The following is a 19,338-nucleotide window of genomic DNA, read 5'->3' on the forward strand; positions in this document are numbered from 1 at the left end:
AGCTTGAAGAATTACTCTTGATCCCATCAAGGTCAGAGAGGACCTCCAAAACGTGTGTGTGTGTACAGTGTCTCCCCCACCTATAATGCTATTTTTAGCAGTGTAGTGTCCAGCTGCCTTCCCACCTCCGTGAAAGACTCTCATGAAGCAGGGAAAGGCTCTGATAGAAGAGAGGCAGTGGAAAAAGGCTTTAGCAGCTCCCTGTTGCTGGTGTCTTTCCCCACTGCTCGGGAGCCTTTCACTGCCACATGTAGCAACACACCACAGTATAGACACAGCCTGCTTGTCAGTGTGGCATGTAGCTACACATACCCTAAGGGTAGTGCAAGTGTAGATAAGGCCTTTTTCTAGGATTTCTATATTTTTCTACCACACTTGCTTCTCAATAATTTACTCCCCTCTCTCAATCTACCCAGACACATCCCCACCAATAGGTTGATAATGAACATACTTGTATTCTTCCTCTTCTTTGGAGTTCTTTTTGGGCTGATATTTCTTTGAAAGATTCCTGAAAATAAAAATAAATAAATAAATAAATTTGTTTATTAGAATTGCCAGATGTTATCCACATGCTCCACACTCACAGCACCCCAGCATTTATTATTTAGTTGTAATGACCTGATACATTCATAATAATTAATAATAATGTATATATTAGTACCCAAAGGCCAGATCCCTCTTGTGCTAGACACCTCACAGGCATGTAACAAAGAGACAGTCCCCTGCCTTGAAGATTTTACAATCTAAATGAAAGACTATATACAACAGGTAGATACATCTCTCTTTACCTCAAATGATTTTTCTTAACCTAATGTGCAAACATAGTAACATGTCCATGGCCACCAGGGCTGTAATCACACTGCACATTCTGAATATCATAGTGGCAAGAGAGACTGACTCAGATCATGCTACTCCATAAACACATGCCACATCTACCTGAGCAAAAAAAGAACCTCCTGCAGCTATTAATGGCATTAGGCCTACGACAAACAGTTGCACTGTTCTGATTCCATGCAGGAAAGAGCAGCAGTACATATACTCATCAACCAGCCCACTACAGTACGATTTGCTATAGAAACACCACCAGTGGGCTATGAAGTCTAGAAATCCCCCTCTGACTATTGCCTTTACTTGATACAATAAAGAAGGTGAAAAACACTGGCCAGTTTTTGGATTCTGCACAGATGGGGTGAAGCTGAGGAAGTCCTTCTTAACAACTGTGATGATCATCTGATGTAGTGAGAAACAGGAAATCTGATCATCCCATTTCATCACATATTATTCTACACATTATTATTAGTCATCAAATTATCCATTCTCTTGTAAAATCCTACTATGCTATTTGACTGCTCATGTCTGGAACAGAGAAGCAAAAGGTAACTGCCTTCAAAGATCTCTCCTAGAAGCAGGCACTACAAATCCCTAGCCAATGGCAAATCTAGGATTTAACATACTGAGTGCCGGATAGTCACTCAGTAGAGCTCATCAGTGCTTACAGCTTCAGAGCTATAACATTCTCCTCCTAACAAGGATATTTATCCCCTATTCTCAGTCTGGCACAGTTCACAGAATGTTTCTTGAAAATGCAGACTAGATGGCTGATAAAAATGACATGGTGATTTTTTCAGGGTTTCCATGTAGAACTGGAGGCAATATACTGAAATCAAAGTTAAGTTTGTACAGGAACCTGCCATTTCGTATTGTCACATATCTGTTTCACAACACTAAGTAATTATGGTTCCCACAATAAACACCTCTCTATTCCTCACTTTCCCTGGTACTTATTTCCTTATTTGGTAACTGTCTACATTTCCCATTTCCTCTTTTGCACACAACTTTATTATTTACGCAAAGCAAACACTCTTCCATCAAACCCTTTTTCACTTCCCTATTTCTTTTCTTCTTTACACTTTAACTCAGTGGTCTCCAACCTTTTTAAGCACAAGATCACTTTTTGAATTTAAGTGCAACCCAAGATCTACCTCATATACAAATACCCTTGCCCCACTTCCTTCTTACCCCTTCTCCAAGGCCCCGCCCCTGCTCACTCCATCCTCCCTCTCTTGCCCATCCTCACTCACTTTCATCAGGCTGGGGCAGAGGGTTGGAGGTGCAGGCTCTGGTCTTGGATTTAGGGATTTGGAGTGTGAGAGGGGCTCTGAGCTGCTCTTGGGGCAGGCAGTTGGATGTTAAGAGGGGGTTCTAAGTGCAGGCTCTGGCAGGATGTTTGGATGCATGGGTGCTCAGAGCTAGGATAAGGGCTTGGGGTGCATGAGGGGGCTCATGACTGGGGTAGGAGTTTGGGATGTGGGCTCCATCTGGGCACTGCTGGTGGCTCCTGGGTGGTGGTGGTGCAGTGGGGCTAAGGCAGGCTCACCCGTGCCCTGGCCCTGAACCACTCCCAAAAGCAGCCAGCAAACACCATCCCTGGTCCTGTTGTGCCTCCTCTCTGTTCTGTAGAGAAAGGATACAGAATGGGAGAGGGGGCACCCTGACATCAGCACCCCTCTTTTCCCTCCCCTGCTCTGCACAGAAAGCAGGAGACTCCCAGGGGGAGGGGCAGGAGATGCACAGCAGTGGGGGTAAGGGGCAGCTGAAGTGTAGGCACTTGATAGCCTTTTGGCCAAACCAGTCAGGATCACTTGTCAGAGGCTCCAAGATCTACCAGTAGATCCCGATCTACTGGTTGGTGACCACTGCTTTAACTGAAGGGCAGAGTTGAGATGCAGGAAACCAGTCAAAATCTATTCAACCTCTGTACATTTATACTTTTCAAAATAGAAGGAAACATACACACACATGCACACAGAGAAGAAGAAAAGTGCAGAGAGAGATTTGATCATACATACCTAAAAGGTCACTTGGAGTACGTCTAGACCACGTGCCTCTGATGACAGAGGCATGTAGATTAGGCTACCTGGCAAAGGAAAATGAAGAGGCGATTTAAATAATCGCAGCTTCATTTAAATTTAAATGGCTGCCACGCTGAGCCAGTCAGCTGTTTGTCGGCTCAGTGCGGTAGTCTGGACGCTCCGCAGTCGACGTCAAAGGCATTTGTCGACCTCCCAGGTAAACCTCATCCCAGGAGGCATACCTGGGAGGTCGACAAATGCCTTTGATGTCAACCGCAGAGCGTCCAGACTAGCGCGCTGAGCCGACAAACAGCTGACCGGCTCAGCGCAGCAGCCATTTAAATTTAAATGAAGCAGCGATTATTTAAATCGCCGCTTCATTTTCCTATGCCGGGTAGCCTAATCTACATGCCTCTGTTGCCAGAGGGATGTAGTCTAGACATATCCTTGATGAAGAATACTAGTCCCCAGAAAACAGTACTGAAACTGAATGAGGTTTGTCTTCACTACGCCATGGATTGACAATGCAGTGATCGATCCATTGGCAGTTGATTTATCACGTCTGTTTAATGTTCATTTTCAACCATGTCCCCATTCCTTATTAATTCAGCCACACTGCCTTGCACCCCATCTTCAGACAGATTATGTTGGCAGCTGCCTCTACAGTGGATATCAAAGAGCTATTCCTTGGATGGATGGCTACTGCAGGTTCACTTGCTGTGTGTGGGGAGGGGGGGGTTGTAAACATGCAACTGCTGAAATTTTTAGCGGTTACATATGGGAGGAGGCAACTCTGAAGGAGCCGTTGTGTGCAGGGAGATGGCCTTCCCCCACCTTCGTGCTGCTGCCTCTGATACATGGGGGGGGGGGTGTAACTCTGAAGGTTAACTGTGTATCCTAACACATCCCTAGCCTGCATGTGTCATTAATTCTGTTCAGACAGCTATGGACCAAAATCCAGGAGTCCCAATCAAGCAATGAAGGTAATAGGAGTTGTGCCAGAGTAAAAATTGCATCAGGACCTTAAGAGGTGTCCATGCTCTATACTGTAGCCTGCTCTTCTTTAAACCATACTTCCCCCACATAACTCTCCTACCAATTTTTCCTCTTTAAGGTTCCATGTCTAAGTGATATATACAAGTTTTCACCTTGTCACTGGCAGCAAGCTAATGTAGATATATTTATGGCATTATATATTAGCTAAAGGAGACTTAGATTCAGAAAACATCAAGGTCAGTTTACTAAGAGCAGCTTCTCTAACCATAATGATAAAACATATCACAGCAAATCTAGATGTCAAGATTATTGATATGTCTATGGAAGATTTTCTAAAGAAGGTCTGTTCTGAATTCAGAAACAATTGCAGAGGAGAATTCATAGTATAAATTTCCTTCATGGTGTAGTGCCAGTTCGTATGATGACATTTAATAATGTCACATGCAATGTTCAAGAGTCCCCATTGGAAAAGGAGTGAAAGGAAGAGCATCAGCATGTCCTAGTAAGTGAGACAATTCCTATGCTGGACGTCCTAGATTTCCCATATTCTAATCCCAGCTCTACTACCAGAGCTCATCGCTATGGAGTCATGGAGAATTCCGTTAACTTTTTTTTGCCTCTGTTGCCCCAACTGTAAAATGACCATAATAATATTTTCCAGCTTCAAAAGTTGTTGTGTTAATGGCTATAAAATGGCATATAAGTGATACTGGCCTAGTCTTTGGGCTAAAAGGTGCCCCACTGAGCCAGCCAGAATTCCTCTTCAGGACTCCCAGGATGCATGCACTGGGACAGTAGTTCCCCTATATTTTCAAACGGTGCAGCCTGCTGCCTGCCAGCCAGCTGTACAGGCCAGTGGAGGGGTGAACCTGCCGTCATACCACCTCTCCCCTAGGGGGCACCATTTGGGAGAAGGAAGGGGGGCAAGAGCCAAGGGATGTTAAATTTAGTTTAATCAACTCATCAATTAGTCAATGGATTTTCCATTGTCTAATTGATTAGTTAATAAGCCAGCGACCCGCAGTGGGGTTAGCTCCTGGCCCAGGAGTTACCCCGCTGTAGCTCTGCCTTTTGAATGTATTAAGAGCCAGTAGGCTCTTAATACATTTAGAAGAGTGAAACGAATCAGCTAGCCCAGCTCGCGCTGGGTCCCCCCCGCTGCGCTCTGATTTTTAAATGTATTAAGAGTCCAGAGGCTCTTAATATATTTAAAAAGCAGAGGCCCAGCATCTTGGACTGGTGCAAGGTGGGAATCAGCTGATTCCTGGTTCGCGCCCAGTCTCCACTGTCCCCCCGCCTCCCGCAGAGGCAGTGCTGGGGGAAACCAGCTTTTAAGACAGCTCCCCCCAGGACCAGCTCCTGCTCCCCCCTCTTGCTGCCTCTGATAGAGGCAGCAAGGGTAGGGGAAGCAACTAGTTGAGGGGCTAGTCTACTATCCGATAACCTTTTTCTTATCGTATGGTCAACTAGTTGGATAGTCGACTAGTCACTTACATCCCTACAAGGACTTGCCCCTCCAAATTTCCATACAGGAGGTATGTGAGTTCCTGGTGAAGCTTGTAACTAGAGCACAGCATTAGTATGAAATCTAAGTTCTGAAGAAGAGATGTGTCCCTGGAGCAGAGAGTCAGTATTTTGTTTACAGAGGCAGGATGATTAAGATAAGAAAGGGCTGGTGATTAAATTAAGGATCTGGAAGTCTAGTCTGTAAAACAGAAACCCCGTGTGCAGGGGTCAGGGCAGTTCCTTGGACAGTGAGAAGTAGGGGTGTAAAATCCAGTTTAATCAGCTAACTGGTTAAATGTTATGCAAACAGGTACAGGTGGGGAACCACCCCAGACCAATTGGGCTGGAGCAGGCCCCTGCGCATATTGTGGCAGGATGGCCAAGCTAGAGAGGCTCCCTTCCATGAGTGGGAGCTACTCCAGCTGGGCTGGAGCACCCCCACCCACAGCGCAGTGGGCTGCTCCAGCCAGGCTGTAGATCCCGTGGTGCAGCGGGCCAATGCAGCGGGGCCAGACATACTGCAGGCAGTGGCTATTCCGCCAGCCTGAAGCTCCTCTCGCCCACAGAGTGGGGGTCCCGGCCAGACTGGCATGCTCCTTGCCCTCCAGCCCAGCCAGGCCTGCCACAGACAGGGACTGCTCCAGCCAGGACGGGCCCACTGCTTAACCATTCACATCCTCAGTGAAGGGCAAACCCCTTCTAACAAGGCACTATTTCCATTCCACCCTTCTCCCATGCCCTGCCCATGCTCCATCCCCATCTCTCCCCAATGCACCCCTTCCTCAAAGCCCCCTCTCCAAGAGATGCAACCCAGGGCATTACATGGGGGCCTGACCCAAGGCAGCAGCAGAGGGTGGATGCCATAGGAAATGAAGCATCCCAGCAGCCTGCCCTGCTCCCAACTGAGTCACTCTGCTCTGCTCCCTAGAGCCGCAGAGCAGGCTGGGGCCAGAGCCAGGGCACTCTGCTTGCCCTTGCTGCACTGAAGCAGAACAAGCTGGCTGCGAAATGGTGGCAGAGTAGAGTGGGCTCTGGGTCACTCCACTTCCCGTAGCTCCCCCACTGCAGTGAATGGGGGGGGACCGTACTGCCACCCCATACCAGGCCCACAAGTTAATATCTCAGCCACCCTGGGTCTAATGGGCTAATCTCAATATGGAGGACCATCTCAACCACAGGATGGTTGGGGCAGCTGCCGCAAGGCCCCCTAAAGTACAAGTTTGACAGGGATGAGGGGAGGGAATTGTTTTAGAGATAACACAAGGAACTCAGAAAAATATAGCCAAGCCCTCTGAGTCTAAGTTACATTCAGAAAAGGGGAATCTTGGGGGGGTGTAAGTGGAAAAAGTTGAGCTCAAACCAAGGAAAGGGATAGCATGGTACTGAGAAGTTCCCACTCTATCTGTGGTACTTATGTGGTCCTGTCACGGTCGTATCGGAGTGCTTCAGAAGGTCTAAACTATTGCTCCTCACAGTCTCTCAGTGGCATAGAGCCATGCTGTTATGACAACTTCGAAGAGCAGCGATGCATACACCTGATTGATGCTCATGAGAGGAGAAAAGCAACAGTAGCAGCTACACCAACAAAGCTAGGACAATTCCTTTGCTCCCACTGTGAATGCCCATGGTGTTCAAGGCTTGGACTCCTCAGCCACATGTGAGTCCACAACTAATGAGCCAGTGCAAGCTCAAGACGTCATTGTCAGACATGACGGGCTACCAACAAACAACAACAGATGGGGCACCAAAGCACAAAGACTAAAAGCCAGATTTTCAAAAGTATTTAGGCACCAAGTGAGATTTTCAAAAGTGGCTAGAAGGTTAGGTGCTTCATATACCCCGTTAGATGCCTACTTCCATCTTTGGGTGCTTAAAACCTTTGATATTCAGTCCCTATGGCACCAGGAAGTCACAGAGGAAGTCCATGGTGGTGGGGGAAGCAGAACCCAGGTCTCTCACTGCTAGCATCTTACCCAGCAAACTAGCCTATCTCTCTGCTGCATGTGGTGGGGGGGCAGGAAGTGTGGCCAGTTCTCTGAGTTTTCAGCAAATGGTTGCAGGAGGCTAGGATGGGTGTCATGGTCAACAGCATGAAAAGAAGCACAGAGATCAGGAAGGATAAAGAATGAGAGTCAGGTGAGAGGCAATCACTTCACTCCAGGAGGTAGCAGTTTATGCCTCATGTTAGGCTGTAAAATAATGACTGTTGTGCAACTTTACATTGTAACGGAAAACCACTTCGTCATCGTGTTTGTCCTGAGTATGAGAAAAGAAGAAATCAGAAAGTGTCACATAAGAACGAGATGTGTTTATGCCTCAAATTCTTAGAATGTCAGCTGTATCCAGGCCAATTTCAGAACAAAGAACAGAAACTGCATCCACAGAAATCCATGAGATTAAAGCCAATCTCATGATTTTAAGTGAACCTAATTAATGAATTTTGAACATCTGCATTTGAAAGTAAAAGTGACTTGGAAGTGTCACTTTCACGCATTTAAGGTCAGTTTTTCCAGGCAGGTGAAGCATAAGTAGGGCCTGTGCTCCCATTTGTAGTCATGGCCACACCCTGCACAGGAATGCAAAATGAGAGATGGAGACTCTCTTTGAATTCTTCCCCACTTGCACAAACATACTGAGGCCAGCCAGAATCCACCCGATTATTAGCATCTCTATTCTCTCCTATGCTCTTCCAAATAAAGGATGCTCTAAAACTGCAAACTTCTTACTTGTTAACCTACACATTAAATGTAGAGGTTTAAACAGAAGCTTATTACTGCTACAAGAATTCAGGAAGCAGCTCTGCATGTCCAAGGTACATTTTATAGTGCCACTGGGATCCTGTCGGAAACCCTGGACTCTTGTTTCTCAATTTGGCTTACTTTCTTCATTCATGGAGCGACAGATGAGGGGAACTAAGAAAAATGTACACAAAAGACTAAATACTCTAATAAGACATTTTCATCAAATAAAAAGCGTACCATCTTCTAGCATTTCAAATACCACGTTGCCTAATTAATCTTGATGTGTCCAGTTGTCATCCTCATTTGAACCTCTGAATGTGCAGAATCACCTTAGGGCTGTGTGAAAAGCACCAAGCAGAGCACATTTTCACATACAAAGGATTAGAAGGCATATGACAAGCATTAGCAGTTGGATTACACAAACATGTTTCATTATTTACTACTCTTCTGCCAGCTGGGTTTTTTGTTTGTGTGTTTGTGTTGTTCGACTACAAAAAAAACTCAAAGTTGGGAACTGAAACCATAGCTCTAATAGAGTCAGTGAGAAATGTTTTCTCATGTAAGTCTTGATCGTGTCAAGGTACTGCATAAACAACAAGAAGTCCTGTGGCACCTTATAGACTAACAAATTTATTGGAGCATAAGCTTTCATGGGCAAAGACCCATTTCATCAGATGCATGTAGTGGAAATTCCTGAGGCAGGTATAAATATTGATATATCAGTGATATTTATACCTGCCTCTGGAATTTCCACTACATGCATCTGACAAAGTGGGCCTTTGCCCACAAAAGCTTATGCTCCAATAAATCTGTTAGTCTATAAGGTGCCACAGGACTTCTCGTTGTTTATGCAGATTCAGACTAATACAGTTACCCCTCCGATACTTGTCAAGTTACTGATGCAATAGAGCACATGCTTAAAGTTAAGCATGTGACCAGCCCCACTACAGTCAACAGGACTTCACATGTTTAAAGTTAGGCATCTGCTTCAGTGTTAAATTAGGGCTAAGAGTGTTCAGTACTTCACATGACAAATCCTATAGTATTTGCACTATAGAAATGCATTTTGCAGTAGTATGAGAACTCTTCCTTGACTTGCTAATATGAATTAATTCACAAATTTTCTTGGTATCTGAAATGCTCTTTCATAGCCACCTTTCTTATCTGTGGAGTAAGCCAGTATTTGTGGTATCAGAGCACCTTGGCCTTTTGATACCCTGACCAAGGGCCATCCTTAGTATTTATTGGGTTCTACAAAGTACTATGAATCTGGTACCAAATGGCAACCAGGGGGTACAATTTTTTTAGAGATGTGATTTTATAATCTTCAGCAACACATTAATGAACTACTTTTAAAAACAATTTTTAAACTAAAGTTCTGTAGACTAACACAGCAAATTCAAAAGCTTCAGAGGGATAGCCAAGTTAGTCTGTAACTAGAAAAACTTAAAAAACAACAAATAGTCTTGTAGCACCATAGAGACAAAACATGTAGATGGTATCATGAGCTTTCATGGGCACAACCCACTTATTCAGATGAACCAGACATCTGCTTCAGATACAGACAGGAGTTGGCAAATACCTGATAAATGGCTTCATTGCCATATTTATGGCTCTTTCGCAGGTTCCGATAATAGATCTTGCAGGCTTTTTCACTTTTAAGGGTACGGCTAGATTGCGGGGGGGTTTCAGGATACCACAGATATCCCAAAAAACTCTGCCATGTCCAGGGAATGCATTTGCTCTTCTGCTTTTTTTTGCGCAAGAGCAAACGCACTCTTTCAGAAGCCCTATATTCCTTGTTCCACGAGGAAGAAGGGGACTTTCAAAAGTAAGGTTTTTTACTGAAATTTGACCCAGTCTAGATGGGCCAAATTTTGGAAAAGCCTCTTCCGACAAAAGTATTGGAAAAAAATGCAAAATGCATTACAGCAGCTGCTGCTACCTGCTATAAATGGAGAAACTGGCTCCAGCCTATATTCTGAGGCTGGGCAAAAGATAACTACAGCCACTCGGCACTCCGGAAAGCTGGGTGCAGCGCCATGTGTGTGTTTCTGAATGCTGAGAGCCTGGAGTGAGCAGAAACAGGCTTCTTATGCTGCCCCCACCCCCAGTAGCTCCCACTGTCCGGTTTCAGCCAATAGCAGCTGGCTGTTTGCAGGACAGGCAGCATGCAAAGTGCCCCTCCTCCTTCATCCCCTGGGTTCACAGCATACAGTTTAGAACAATAAACATGGCTCCTGCAACTCCCCTGAGCACATACAGGGGCTGATAGGCAGGGACCCTGCTGAGCTGCTGGGTTGGAGCCAGGTGAAGTCTCCCAGCCAGAGCCTCTCTCTGGCACCTCAGCCCCTTCCTCCCTCTCCCAACCCTCTGCCCCCTACCCCATGTATCCCAAATCTTCTGCACCCCTGTTCCAGTCCCCCTACTACGCCTTCTCAAGCACTGCATCCCTTCCTGCGCCCCTCCTCAGGTCACAACCCCCTCTCAGATCTTGCACACCAATCTGCTATCCCTGGTCACAGCCCAAATCCCTGCACTCCCTCCTGCATTCCTGCCCCAGGTCATAACCCGCTCCCCGCACTCCCTCCTCACTCCAGTCCATTGGCCCACATCATGATCCCCTACTTCACCCAAACTTCCTCCCAGATCCCACACCCCAATCCCTTACACTAAAGCTCCCTTCTGCACCCAACCTCCATCCCAGACCCCTGCACCTCCTCCATTAATATAATGGAACAGTGCATAGAATCAGAATCATAGGACTGGAAGGGACCTTGAGAGGTCATCGAGTCCAGCCCCCCACCCTCAAGGCAGGACCAAGCTCCGTCTACACCATCCCTGACAGATGTCTATCTAACCTGTTCTTAAATATCTCCAGAGAGGGAGATTCCACCACCTCCCTTGGCAATTTATTCCAATATTTGACCACCTCATTCCTCAGTTAGGAATTTTTTCCTAATGTCCAATCTAAATCTCCCCTGCTGCACTTTAAGCCCATTACTCCTTGTCCTGTCCTCAGAAACCAAAAGGAACAAATTTTCTCCTTCCTCCTTGTGACACCCTTTTAGATATTTAGATTTGTGCAGCCCTTGACCATTTACCAAACTCTTGGAGTGGCCCCCCCATCAAACATTATTGCCCACTCCTGTGTTAATGGCTTAAGATAAGAAAGAAAAGGATTATTTTAACATAATTTTCTGAGTGCTGCAGATATCTAAAACTCTGATCTTAATGATTCTTTAAAATCCCGTGTTACTAATTAATACATGGTAAACTGTATTGCATTAAGGCCAAATCTTTGCTATGCAGTAGAGTTCTAGATCTTATGAATCAGAAGTAGCAAGTACTAAGTACTCAAAGGCCTCAGAGTAGTAGCCATATTAGTCTGCAAAAAAAAGTCTAAAAAAATGTAAAAAACCACAATGGTCCTGTAGCACCTTAGGCTAACAAAAATATATAAATAGTATCATGAAATAAGTACAACCCACTTCTTCAGCCATGGGTAGTGTTAATTTTATTTTTATTTGATTTCATATTAAATCATCATAAGCATTGCTCCTTGTTAATTATCCCTTGTTTTAATATACTTTCTTCCACACCTATGACCTATTTAAAATATATATTTATATCTATGTTTTTTGTTTGTACTGGTACATGCACACCCGCACACTACTTCAATATTGGTGTTGCACATAAGAAATTTCAGCCTGCCGAAAAGAAAATTCAACCTGCCCAAGGATGGAAAATCTTAGAGGGAACACTGGTCCCAGCTTGCGTCAAGTCCAGCAGCCCCTCCTTGCAGCAACCAAGGCTGGCCCAGGCAGGGGCTGCTTGGGTAGTCGACTACTCACTTATGCTTATTGGGTAGTCGACTACTCACTAACATCCCTAGACCTTGTGGGCTAGTAGCTTTCCACAAACAAGAGATATGAACTTTGTTTGGAACAGTAAATGTCTATGCATGTGGCAAAGGATATAAGGCACCTAAGACATCCCCATTTTGTCTTCATTTCCTGCTTCATTTCTCTAGCTGAATTTCTAACAAGGAAGCTTTGAACAAGAACTGATGACCCCCAATCTGTTGGCGTAATTCCACAGAGATTTTTACAAGCTAACAGTTTATTTACTTATTGCTAAGATCATGATCCAAGAACACTGAAAAATCACTTGTATATGATCCTTTAACCATTTAATAGCTCTCTTCTTTTCTAGTATTATTATTATTATTATTATTATACCTTTAGATTTAGTTACTAAAGGATTGGCATCCACATAATTATTGGGTAAGATCTGAATTACACATTGACCTAGCTAAATGGCTTTTTCCTGTAGGATTGGAAGGACCCTGCATCTGATTAAACTGGGTTTCAGTAATCATTCATCAAGTCCAGAGGCTCAGTGGTGAGCCAAAGGCTGAAATGCCTAAGGCTACTGCATTTTTTTACTTCTTGTTAACCAATGAGGTTAACCAGAAGTTAACTGTCATTACTGGTTTGGTATACTCTAATGACAGAATAACCACCAGTTTGCGTTTAAGTCTGCACTATTTCTCATCAGTCTTTCCTGAATTTGGCACTCTCAGCTTTGACCTAATCAAACATGGTAACAGTCTCTTTAGATCAGATTCTCATCGTAAGGAATTTAGTAGCAAAATGCCTATTTAATATAAATATAAGTTTATTTAAAAATAAACCTATTAAAAACTAAATTTCAAGTGATGACAACAACTTATGTTAAGGTCTAAACTCATATCAAAATTGTTTAAATATTTTTTTTTAAATTAAGCAGCATTAAAATTAAACTTGCTGCAAAGTTTTAAAGAAAGTCAAACCACTGAACTGGAGGAAGGCATGGTCTAAGTATCTGAGGCCAGATTTTGCTGAAGTGTTAAACCAGCCTTTGACAGCGATATACTCCTCACAGGCGCAGAGTAAATATTTTCAGCATTTCAATTTATTCAGCCAATTCAGTTCATTCAAAGTTATGAAACTTTCTAAGAGTTGAAAAAGCAGGGAAGCTTTTTTTTCCTCTTTCCATCTATGAAGATACACTAAGTGTGAGAGGATGAGATCCATCAGTTCCAAAATACTGAAGGATATGGTAACTAGAAACAATCAGTTCAACAAACTAACTACAGGTACTATGTCCTTTGTTTAACAAGTCAGTTTCGATGCAAAACTTGTTATGTATCCAGCCCATTTACGATGTTTTTATTAAATAAAAAAATTAAAATGGTGTTCTTGTGTATTCTTAATTCATTTGAATTGCCATTCAAATGCCACTTGACACATATATAAGCACAACATTAATCAGCTAGAAAATAAGAAATATAACATTCACCATTTTCTAACAATAAACAGGTAGATTTGAAACAGGTAAAATCTTATTTTCTGATTCCATTCAGATACAACCGCTTACTCACCTCAGAGGTGTAGTGGAATTTGCCACTTGCCCGAAAAAGATAAGGAACTAGCCTAACAGCAGTTAGGGGCCCACTAGCCTGTCGAGCAAGAATGAAGCTGTATTTCACATTTTCTAACTTGTGACAGGCACAAGCAGGCAGAAATCAGCAACATAGCTATGAGAAAGTAAAACCGCACATAGGCATAAGATAAGAGTACCCCTCCCCAACTACTGGAATGCCAATCGTGAACGTTAGAAATAATGTATTGCTGTGCTTTAACCAATGAAATGTAAAAGCCAATCAAACTGTTATTCATGTATCCGATAAAAAGCTATGCACAGAGTGGCACGGGGTCGCTCCTCGCCATTTTTTTGCTATAAAGCTCGAGGGGACGACCATCAGCGCTGATTAATAAAAGTCTGGTAAATCCTCCTTCGGGCATCCGTGTCATTCTGTTACACCGGTTTGAGTCCGGTACGGTTACAGAGGACTATTCCCATGAGATTTTGACCAATAAACTAGAAGTTCTCATGAGATTTTTTCTACAAGTTCCACCAAGCAAGCTGCGTTCACAAATTTTCTGCCTTAAGATTCCTAATGAGATTTTCAAGCTATTGAATTCAAAACAATGCCTCAATTCAAGCTGTAAACTGAACTCTCACTATTCTGTATGTTCTTCCCTCAGCCTCTAGCTACTATCATGTACAAAGTTTCATGAACAGCCTTGTACTCAGTCCACAAACCATAAGTCAACTAGGGATGCTATTTTGCCACATATACAACAAGTTTACCTCGATGAGGAATTTGCCGTAATGGTTTCCAAATGTGTGAAATTAATTTCAGCTTTTATTTTCTACTCTTTAAGCAACCCATTCTGTTTGCTAAACAGGATTCTTATAAGCCAAGCAAACAACAGTCTAAGAAAAGGAGTAAGTAAAACAGATACAGGAGAACCTTGAGTTATGAACACCAGAGTTACCACTTGACCTGTCAACCATACACCTAATTTGGAACTGGAAGTCCGCAATCAGGCTTCATCACAGACCAAAAAAAGAAAGAAAGGAAATAAGGTACAATACTGTGATACCATGTTAAATGTAAACTACTAAAATTTTTAAATTCTTGTTTCATTTAAATTAAGATGATTAAAAGCAGTATTTTTCTTCTGCATAGTAAAGTTTCAAAGCTGTATTAAGTCAATATTCAGTTATAATCTTTTGAAAGAACTATCATAATGTTTTGTTTTGTAACATTTCAGAGTTACAAACAACCTCTGTTCCCAAGGCATTTGTAACTCTGTGGTTCTACTGTATCTACATAGGAACTAACAGATGCCATTCAAAAAACACTTTATTATTGTATGGCTAACTGCATTCACCACATTACTTGCGTCTTTAAATGAAGGCATCAACTTACCTAAGTTGTTTTGCATAGCTGATTTCAATCTCTGTTCTTTCTTTTACAAACTTGATGTATTTTTCCAGAACATCAATTCCCCATTGCGTGTGTTTTTCTAAGTTGTCAAACTGATCCTGCAGTGAACCAAATAGATAGTTTAGACTCATTGAGTTTGGAGGTAAATTAAAAAAGCAACAACCCCCAAAAAGATACCTCACTGCACAGAAAGTATTGCTAATACTTTCCATGAGTACAGTCAGGCATTTTTTGTTTTGTAGCACAAGGTTTTTAATCACCCTAGCCAAGTTCTGTTTGAGAGAGGCCAAGACAATAACTCTCAAGTGCTGTTTTATGTAACATCTTCATTTCCGAAAGTCAGGCTTGTCATGTGACAGTTTCTGAGCATCAAGAAATGCTTGAACAGAGGTTTACAGAGTTGTGCCTTTAGGACTGCATTAATCTTATCACTACAGATAACCAAATTTGTGGGTCTTTTAGCAGAGACCCACTCTTAACACCTCAATTGTTTCTCTCAGGTGAATAACACACCATAGATATCTAAACTATGAAGAGCCATTCCTCCAGATTTTTCTTTCAATAGTTGGCATTTATCAAACACCTTTCTACAGAATAGCTGTCTTCCCATAAACCCTTATGTTTACTAACAAAACAAAAAATACACAAACAGATGCCAAAAATGATTTTAGCTCCATTTATTGTAACCAATCTTGCAAATGCACATTTACATACAGATGCTACTTTTGTCTGTAAACATTACTGCCCCCAAAATCACACATTTTCAATAAGTCTTGTGCATCAAAAAACATTCCATATGTCAATCTGGAGTTTCCCAGATGCCAAGTGATTAGACAACAGTATATTCAGATTAATTACCAAATCATTATAATACAGAATTCTGTCTAGTCTCTAAATAGAAATTGCAAAAACATCTTAGTCACTATTTAGTTTCATTGCACAGTGTAATATCCGAGAGCTTGAATTTGAAAAACTAACACAATATACAAGCTTATGCTTTTCAGATCTGGTCTTCTGAAATTATGATTCACAACACAAAATCTAACACAAGCCTCATTTTCTCCAGTACTGTATAACAAAATGCAAGTGATGGTAGGATGAGCATCTCAATTATGTTCCTTGCTGAGAGGTATAGAGCAATAGTGCCAGTTTGCCAAAAATCCAAAACTTGGGAAAGAACACATTACATGGAAAAAAATAAAATTAAATCCGTAGTACCTTCTTGGCAAAATCCATGCTAATTTGCAACAGGTAATATTTTAGCAAATCATGTGCATATAACAAATTGAAAAATGCATCTTACATATTCTTGTATATTTACCTTGACAGAAATGCAATAAGAATCCATTATTCATCTATCTTGTGTAGCTTACGGTATCTGCAGATCCCTACATTTCATGTCTTATGAAAGCTATATACCTAAATACATTTGAGGTCAGATCCTCAGCTAACAAACTGATATTGCTTCACTGAAGTCAAAGAATCTATGCTAATTTACACCAGCACTTTGCGACTTTTGGTTTGTAAAATCATCAGCTAACATCAGCAAAACAGACTAAAAAATAAACCCACTTCCGTTGATTAGCAGAAAAAAATAACAAACAGCACTCCCACAAAGTCTACTGCAGCACACTAATATGTTGCTTCTAAACAGACTACATTTGGTGCAGTGTAACATATGGCAACCAAAATACAAAATCTCTTGGCATAAGTACAGATCTTTCTGTGTATAGTAAGTTGGTCTTGCATAACAGAAGCTGTTAGACTGCTTACTAATCTTATTTCTCAGTTCTTGTCTGACAGATTTGAATCAGGTAAAAACGGCAATATACAGAATTTTATCAAGTAGCTAGCTAATATAATCTACAGGAACTCTCTCGTCAGACATAGTGTTTGTCTATTGCACAGGTGCACTGGCTTAACTTACAGTGCAATTTTAAACTGATTCAGTTAAATTGGAGCAATAGGTTTCACAGAGGCTGATTTTTGTTTATGTTGATTAGGAACAGATTCTCACTAAACTAAAATAAGGCACACTCAAACCAAAATACCAGCATTTACGCTGCAGTGGGACAGGCAAAAGTTACCTAACCTGGTGCAAGTTTGTCTACAGAGAACTTCTTATTTCAGGGGACTTCAAAGCTAGAGACAATACAAAGAGATAGGATGGATAGAACAACTGACCTCTCCTCTCCCCAGAGGCCATTCAGGTCAGAAAGAGTAGGGGTATAATTTCAAGACAAATCTTTTGCTCACACCAACAACCATATCACCTCCATTGAAGTCAATGGGATTGCACATGTGTACCAGAGAACAGAACTTGGCCTATTGTCTGTCTTTTAAGGATTTTGCCAAAGAGCATTGAGAGCTACCACATACCATACTAGTCTACAAGACAGACCATTACTAAATAAATCTCAAGAGTAAGTCACAGTGACAGTCACTCGTATATTTACATTCAGTCCCCTCAAGCATTTTGGAGGAAAATTTCAAGGAGGGAGAGCCTCTTTCCAATCCCTTTTTATGCAGCACTCTGGTTGGATACACTACATTATCATCAAGGCTTAGCATCCACCTGGACCTCTTGTACATTTTTCAAAGTGAAGGAATCACATTCTTCCCTCCAGGACACATTTCAAAGAGATATTACAAAAACACAAAATGTGCTGAACACTCACAAAGAATACAGCAAGTTCACCTTCGCAAGGTGAGCTCCTTGCTCTCCTTCAGTCTAACCAATTTGTTTAATACCCTATTTTTAGAACGCCATTGAGATCAGAATATGAAAAACTGGATAACTCCTTGTGGCTGAATGAGTCTGGTCTGCTGTCACGTAAGGTAGCTGGCTCTGCTGTTTGACTTTCAGTTGCCTGCCCAGGTCTAGTTTAGGGAAAGAGAACTCCATGATAGACAACACAAAGGAGGGGCTGAAATGCTGCAGTGCAGGCATCTGTCTGAAAGTAAAAGGTACTAGAGAGGTTAAGAAAATACTAACTTTATAAATGGAAAGGAAGTAGAGATTAGAGATGATGGGCAGTGTCTTGAGCTGTGATAGGAACAGTTGCAAGATGAAGACATGATGAACTCCAGCTGCTTACAGCAGTCTTTATGACAGATAAGAGTTGCTGCACCTTTGATATCACTCAAAGTATTAGAAGTTCCAACTGCGATGTGAATAAAGACGCACCATCCCGTCCTGGGTACAATCCCTTCATACTACAGGAACGGGTGCATGTTTTCTCCTTCAGGAGACATAAAAATATCAAGGTCAAGTGAAGATAGGAACAGCTATGCTGTCAGCAATATAGACAAATGAGGTCTTGAAGGACAAGTGGTGCTGTGAGAGAAAGGTCTCTAAAAACCTATTCATCCTCCTACTCCCATCAGTCTAGTCAACAAGCTTAGGCTAGGAAAGTGTCTCCCAGGAACAATAAAGATTTTTTAGCACAGGGAATGTATTTGATCACATACTACAGCTTTTAATGCTGTGGTCTTTGCAACGGCCCTAAATTAATTAATTTGGAAAAGACAGATTTCAGAAGCTGTTGGCAACAGTGTTTATCTTCTGGATACAATCAGCCAATGAACACTTGTTCTGATGATTTAGAACAGTGATTTTCAATTTGTGGTCTGCCAATCCCTAGGGATTCTCAGACTATGTCTAAGATTTTCAAAGAGGTCTGCATCTCCATTTGAATATTTTTAGGGGTTGGCAAGTGAAAAAAGGTTAAAAATGCTGATTTACAATTTCTAATGTGAGATTTCAATAGTGAATTATGTTGTTTTAAAAAGGTCTCCAATAATAGAGCTTTTACCACTGTACTTGGGAAACCATTGCACATCCTCGCAGACCTTTTGGAGAGTTTTGAGGGAGGTGTTCTTTGAAAGGCCAGTACTCTCCTCTCATGTATTTCACTTATTTTTCTTAATTAAATTTGGTCATTTTTAAAATCTTCCTGACTCTTAAATACTTCTGTTACAAACAGAACAGTAACCATCAAGGCCATAATGCCAGCAATTAATTAACAATTACAGTAAAACAGTTAACTTTAAGCAGTTTTAGTGCCGTCTACCCTGTGCACTTTGAAATATTAAGGATGGAGATTTTCAAACGTTCAAAGAGCAATTAGGTGGACAAGTCCCAATGAAAGCTGGATGCCTAATTCCCACAGGCACGTCTACACAGCAGCGTTATTCCAAAATAACATAGTGCGCATCTACACTACAAGCCTTTATTTCGAAATAATGTCAAGCTGGAGGACTTCATACTCCGACTCATGGTAACCCTCATTTCACAAGGAGTAAGGGAAGTCGAAGGAAGAGTGTTTTTCCTTCAACTTCCTGCTGTGTAGACAGCACCAAAAGCAGATTTTCAAAGAGGTCTGCACCAAAAGCAGAATTA

General features: G+C 42.1%; 1 protein-coding gene across 21 annotated transcripts in view; it reads right to left on the bottom strand.

The window, feature by feature from the left end:
* FNBP1 (formin binding protein 1) overlaps positions 1 to 19,338 on the bottom strand; it is a 169,831-nt gene that overhangs the window by 102,553 nt on the left and 47,940 nt on the right. For 2 of the 21 annotated variants that reach the window (XM_075905364.2, XM_089772897.1), the window contains 2 exons: positions 14,919 to 15,034; positions 452 to 508 (listed from right to left, as the gene is read on the bottom strand). In XM_075905364.2, the coding sequence (XP_075761479.1) occupies positions 452 to 508; positions 14,919 to 15,034 (173 nt within the window). Of the gene's footprint in view, positions 1 to 451; positions 509 to 8,332; positions 8,541 to 13,520; positions 14,500 to 14,918; positions 15,041 to 16,257; positions 16,483 to 17,730; positions 18,610 to 19,338 lie in introns of those variants that run through there. The other 19 variants (XM_075905365.2, XM_089772896.1, XM_075905368.2 and 16 more) reach the window with 19 other exon arrangements.

This window comes from Pelodiscus sinensis, chromosome 23, assembly GCF_052426305.1.
Source record: "Pelodiscus sinensis isolate ZL-2025 chromosome 23, ASM5242630v1, whole genome shotgun sequence".
Classification (NCBI taxonomy): domain Eukaryota; kingdom Metazoa; phylum Chordata; order Testudines; family Trionychidae; genus Pelodiscus; species Pelodiscus sinensis.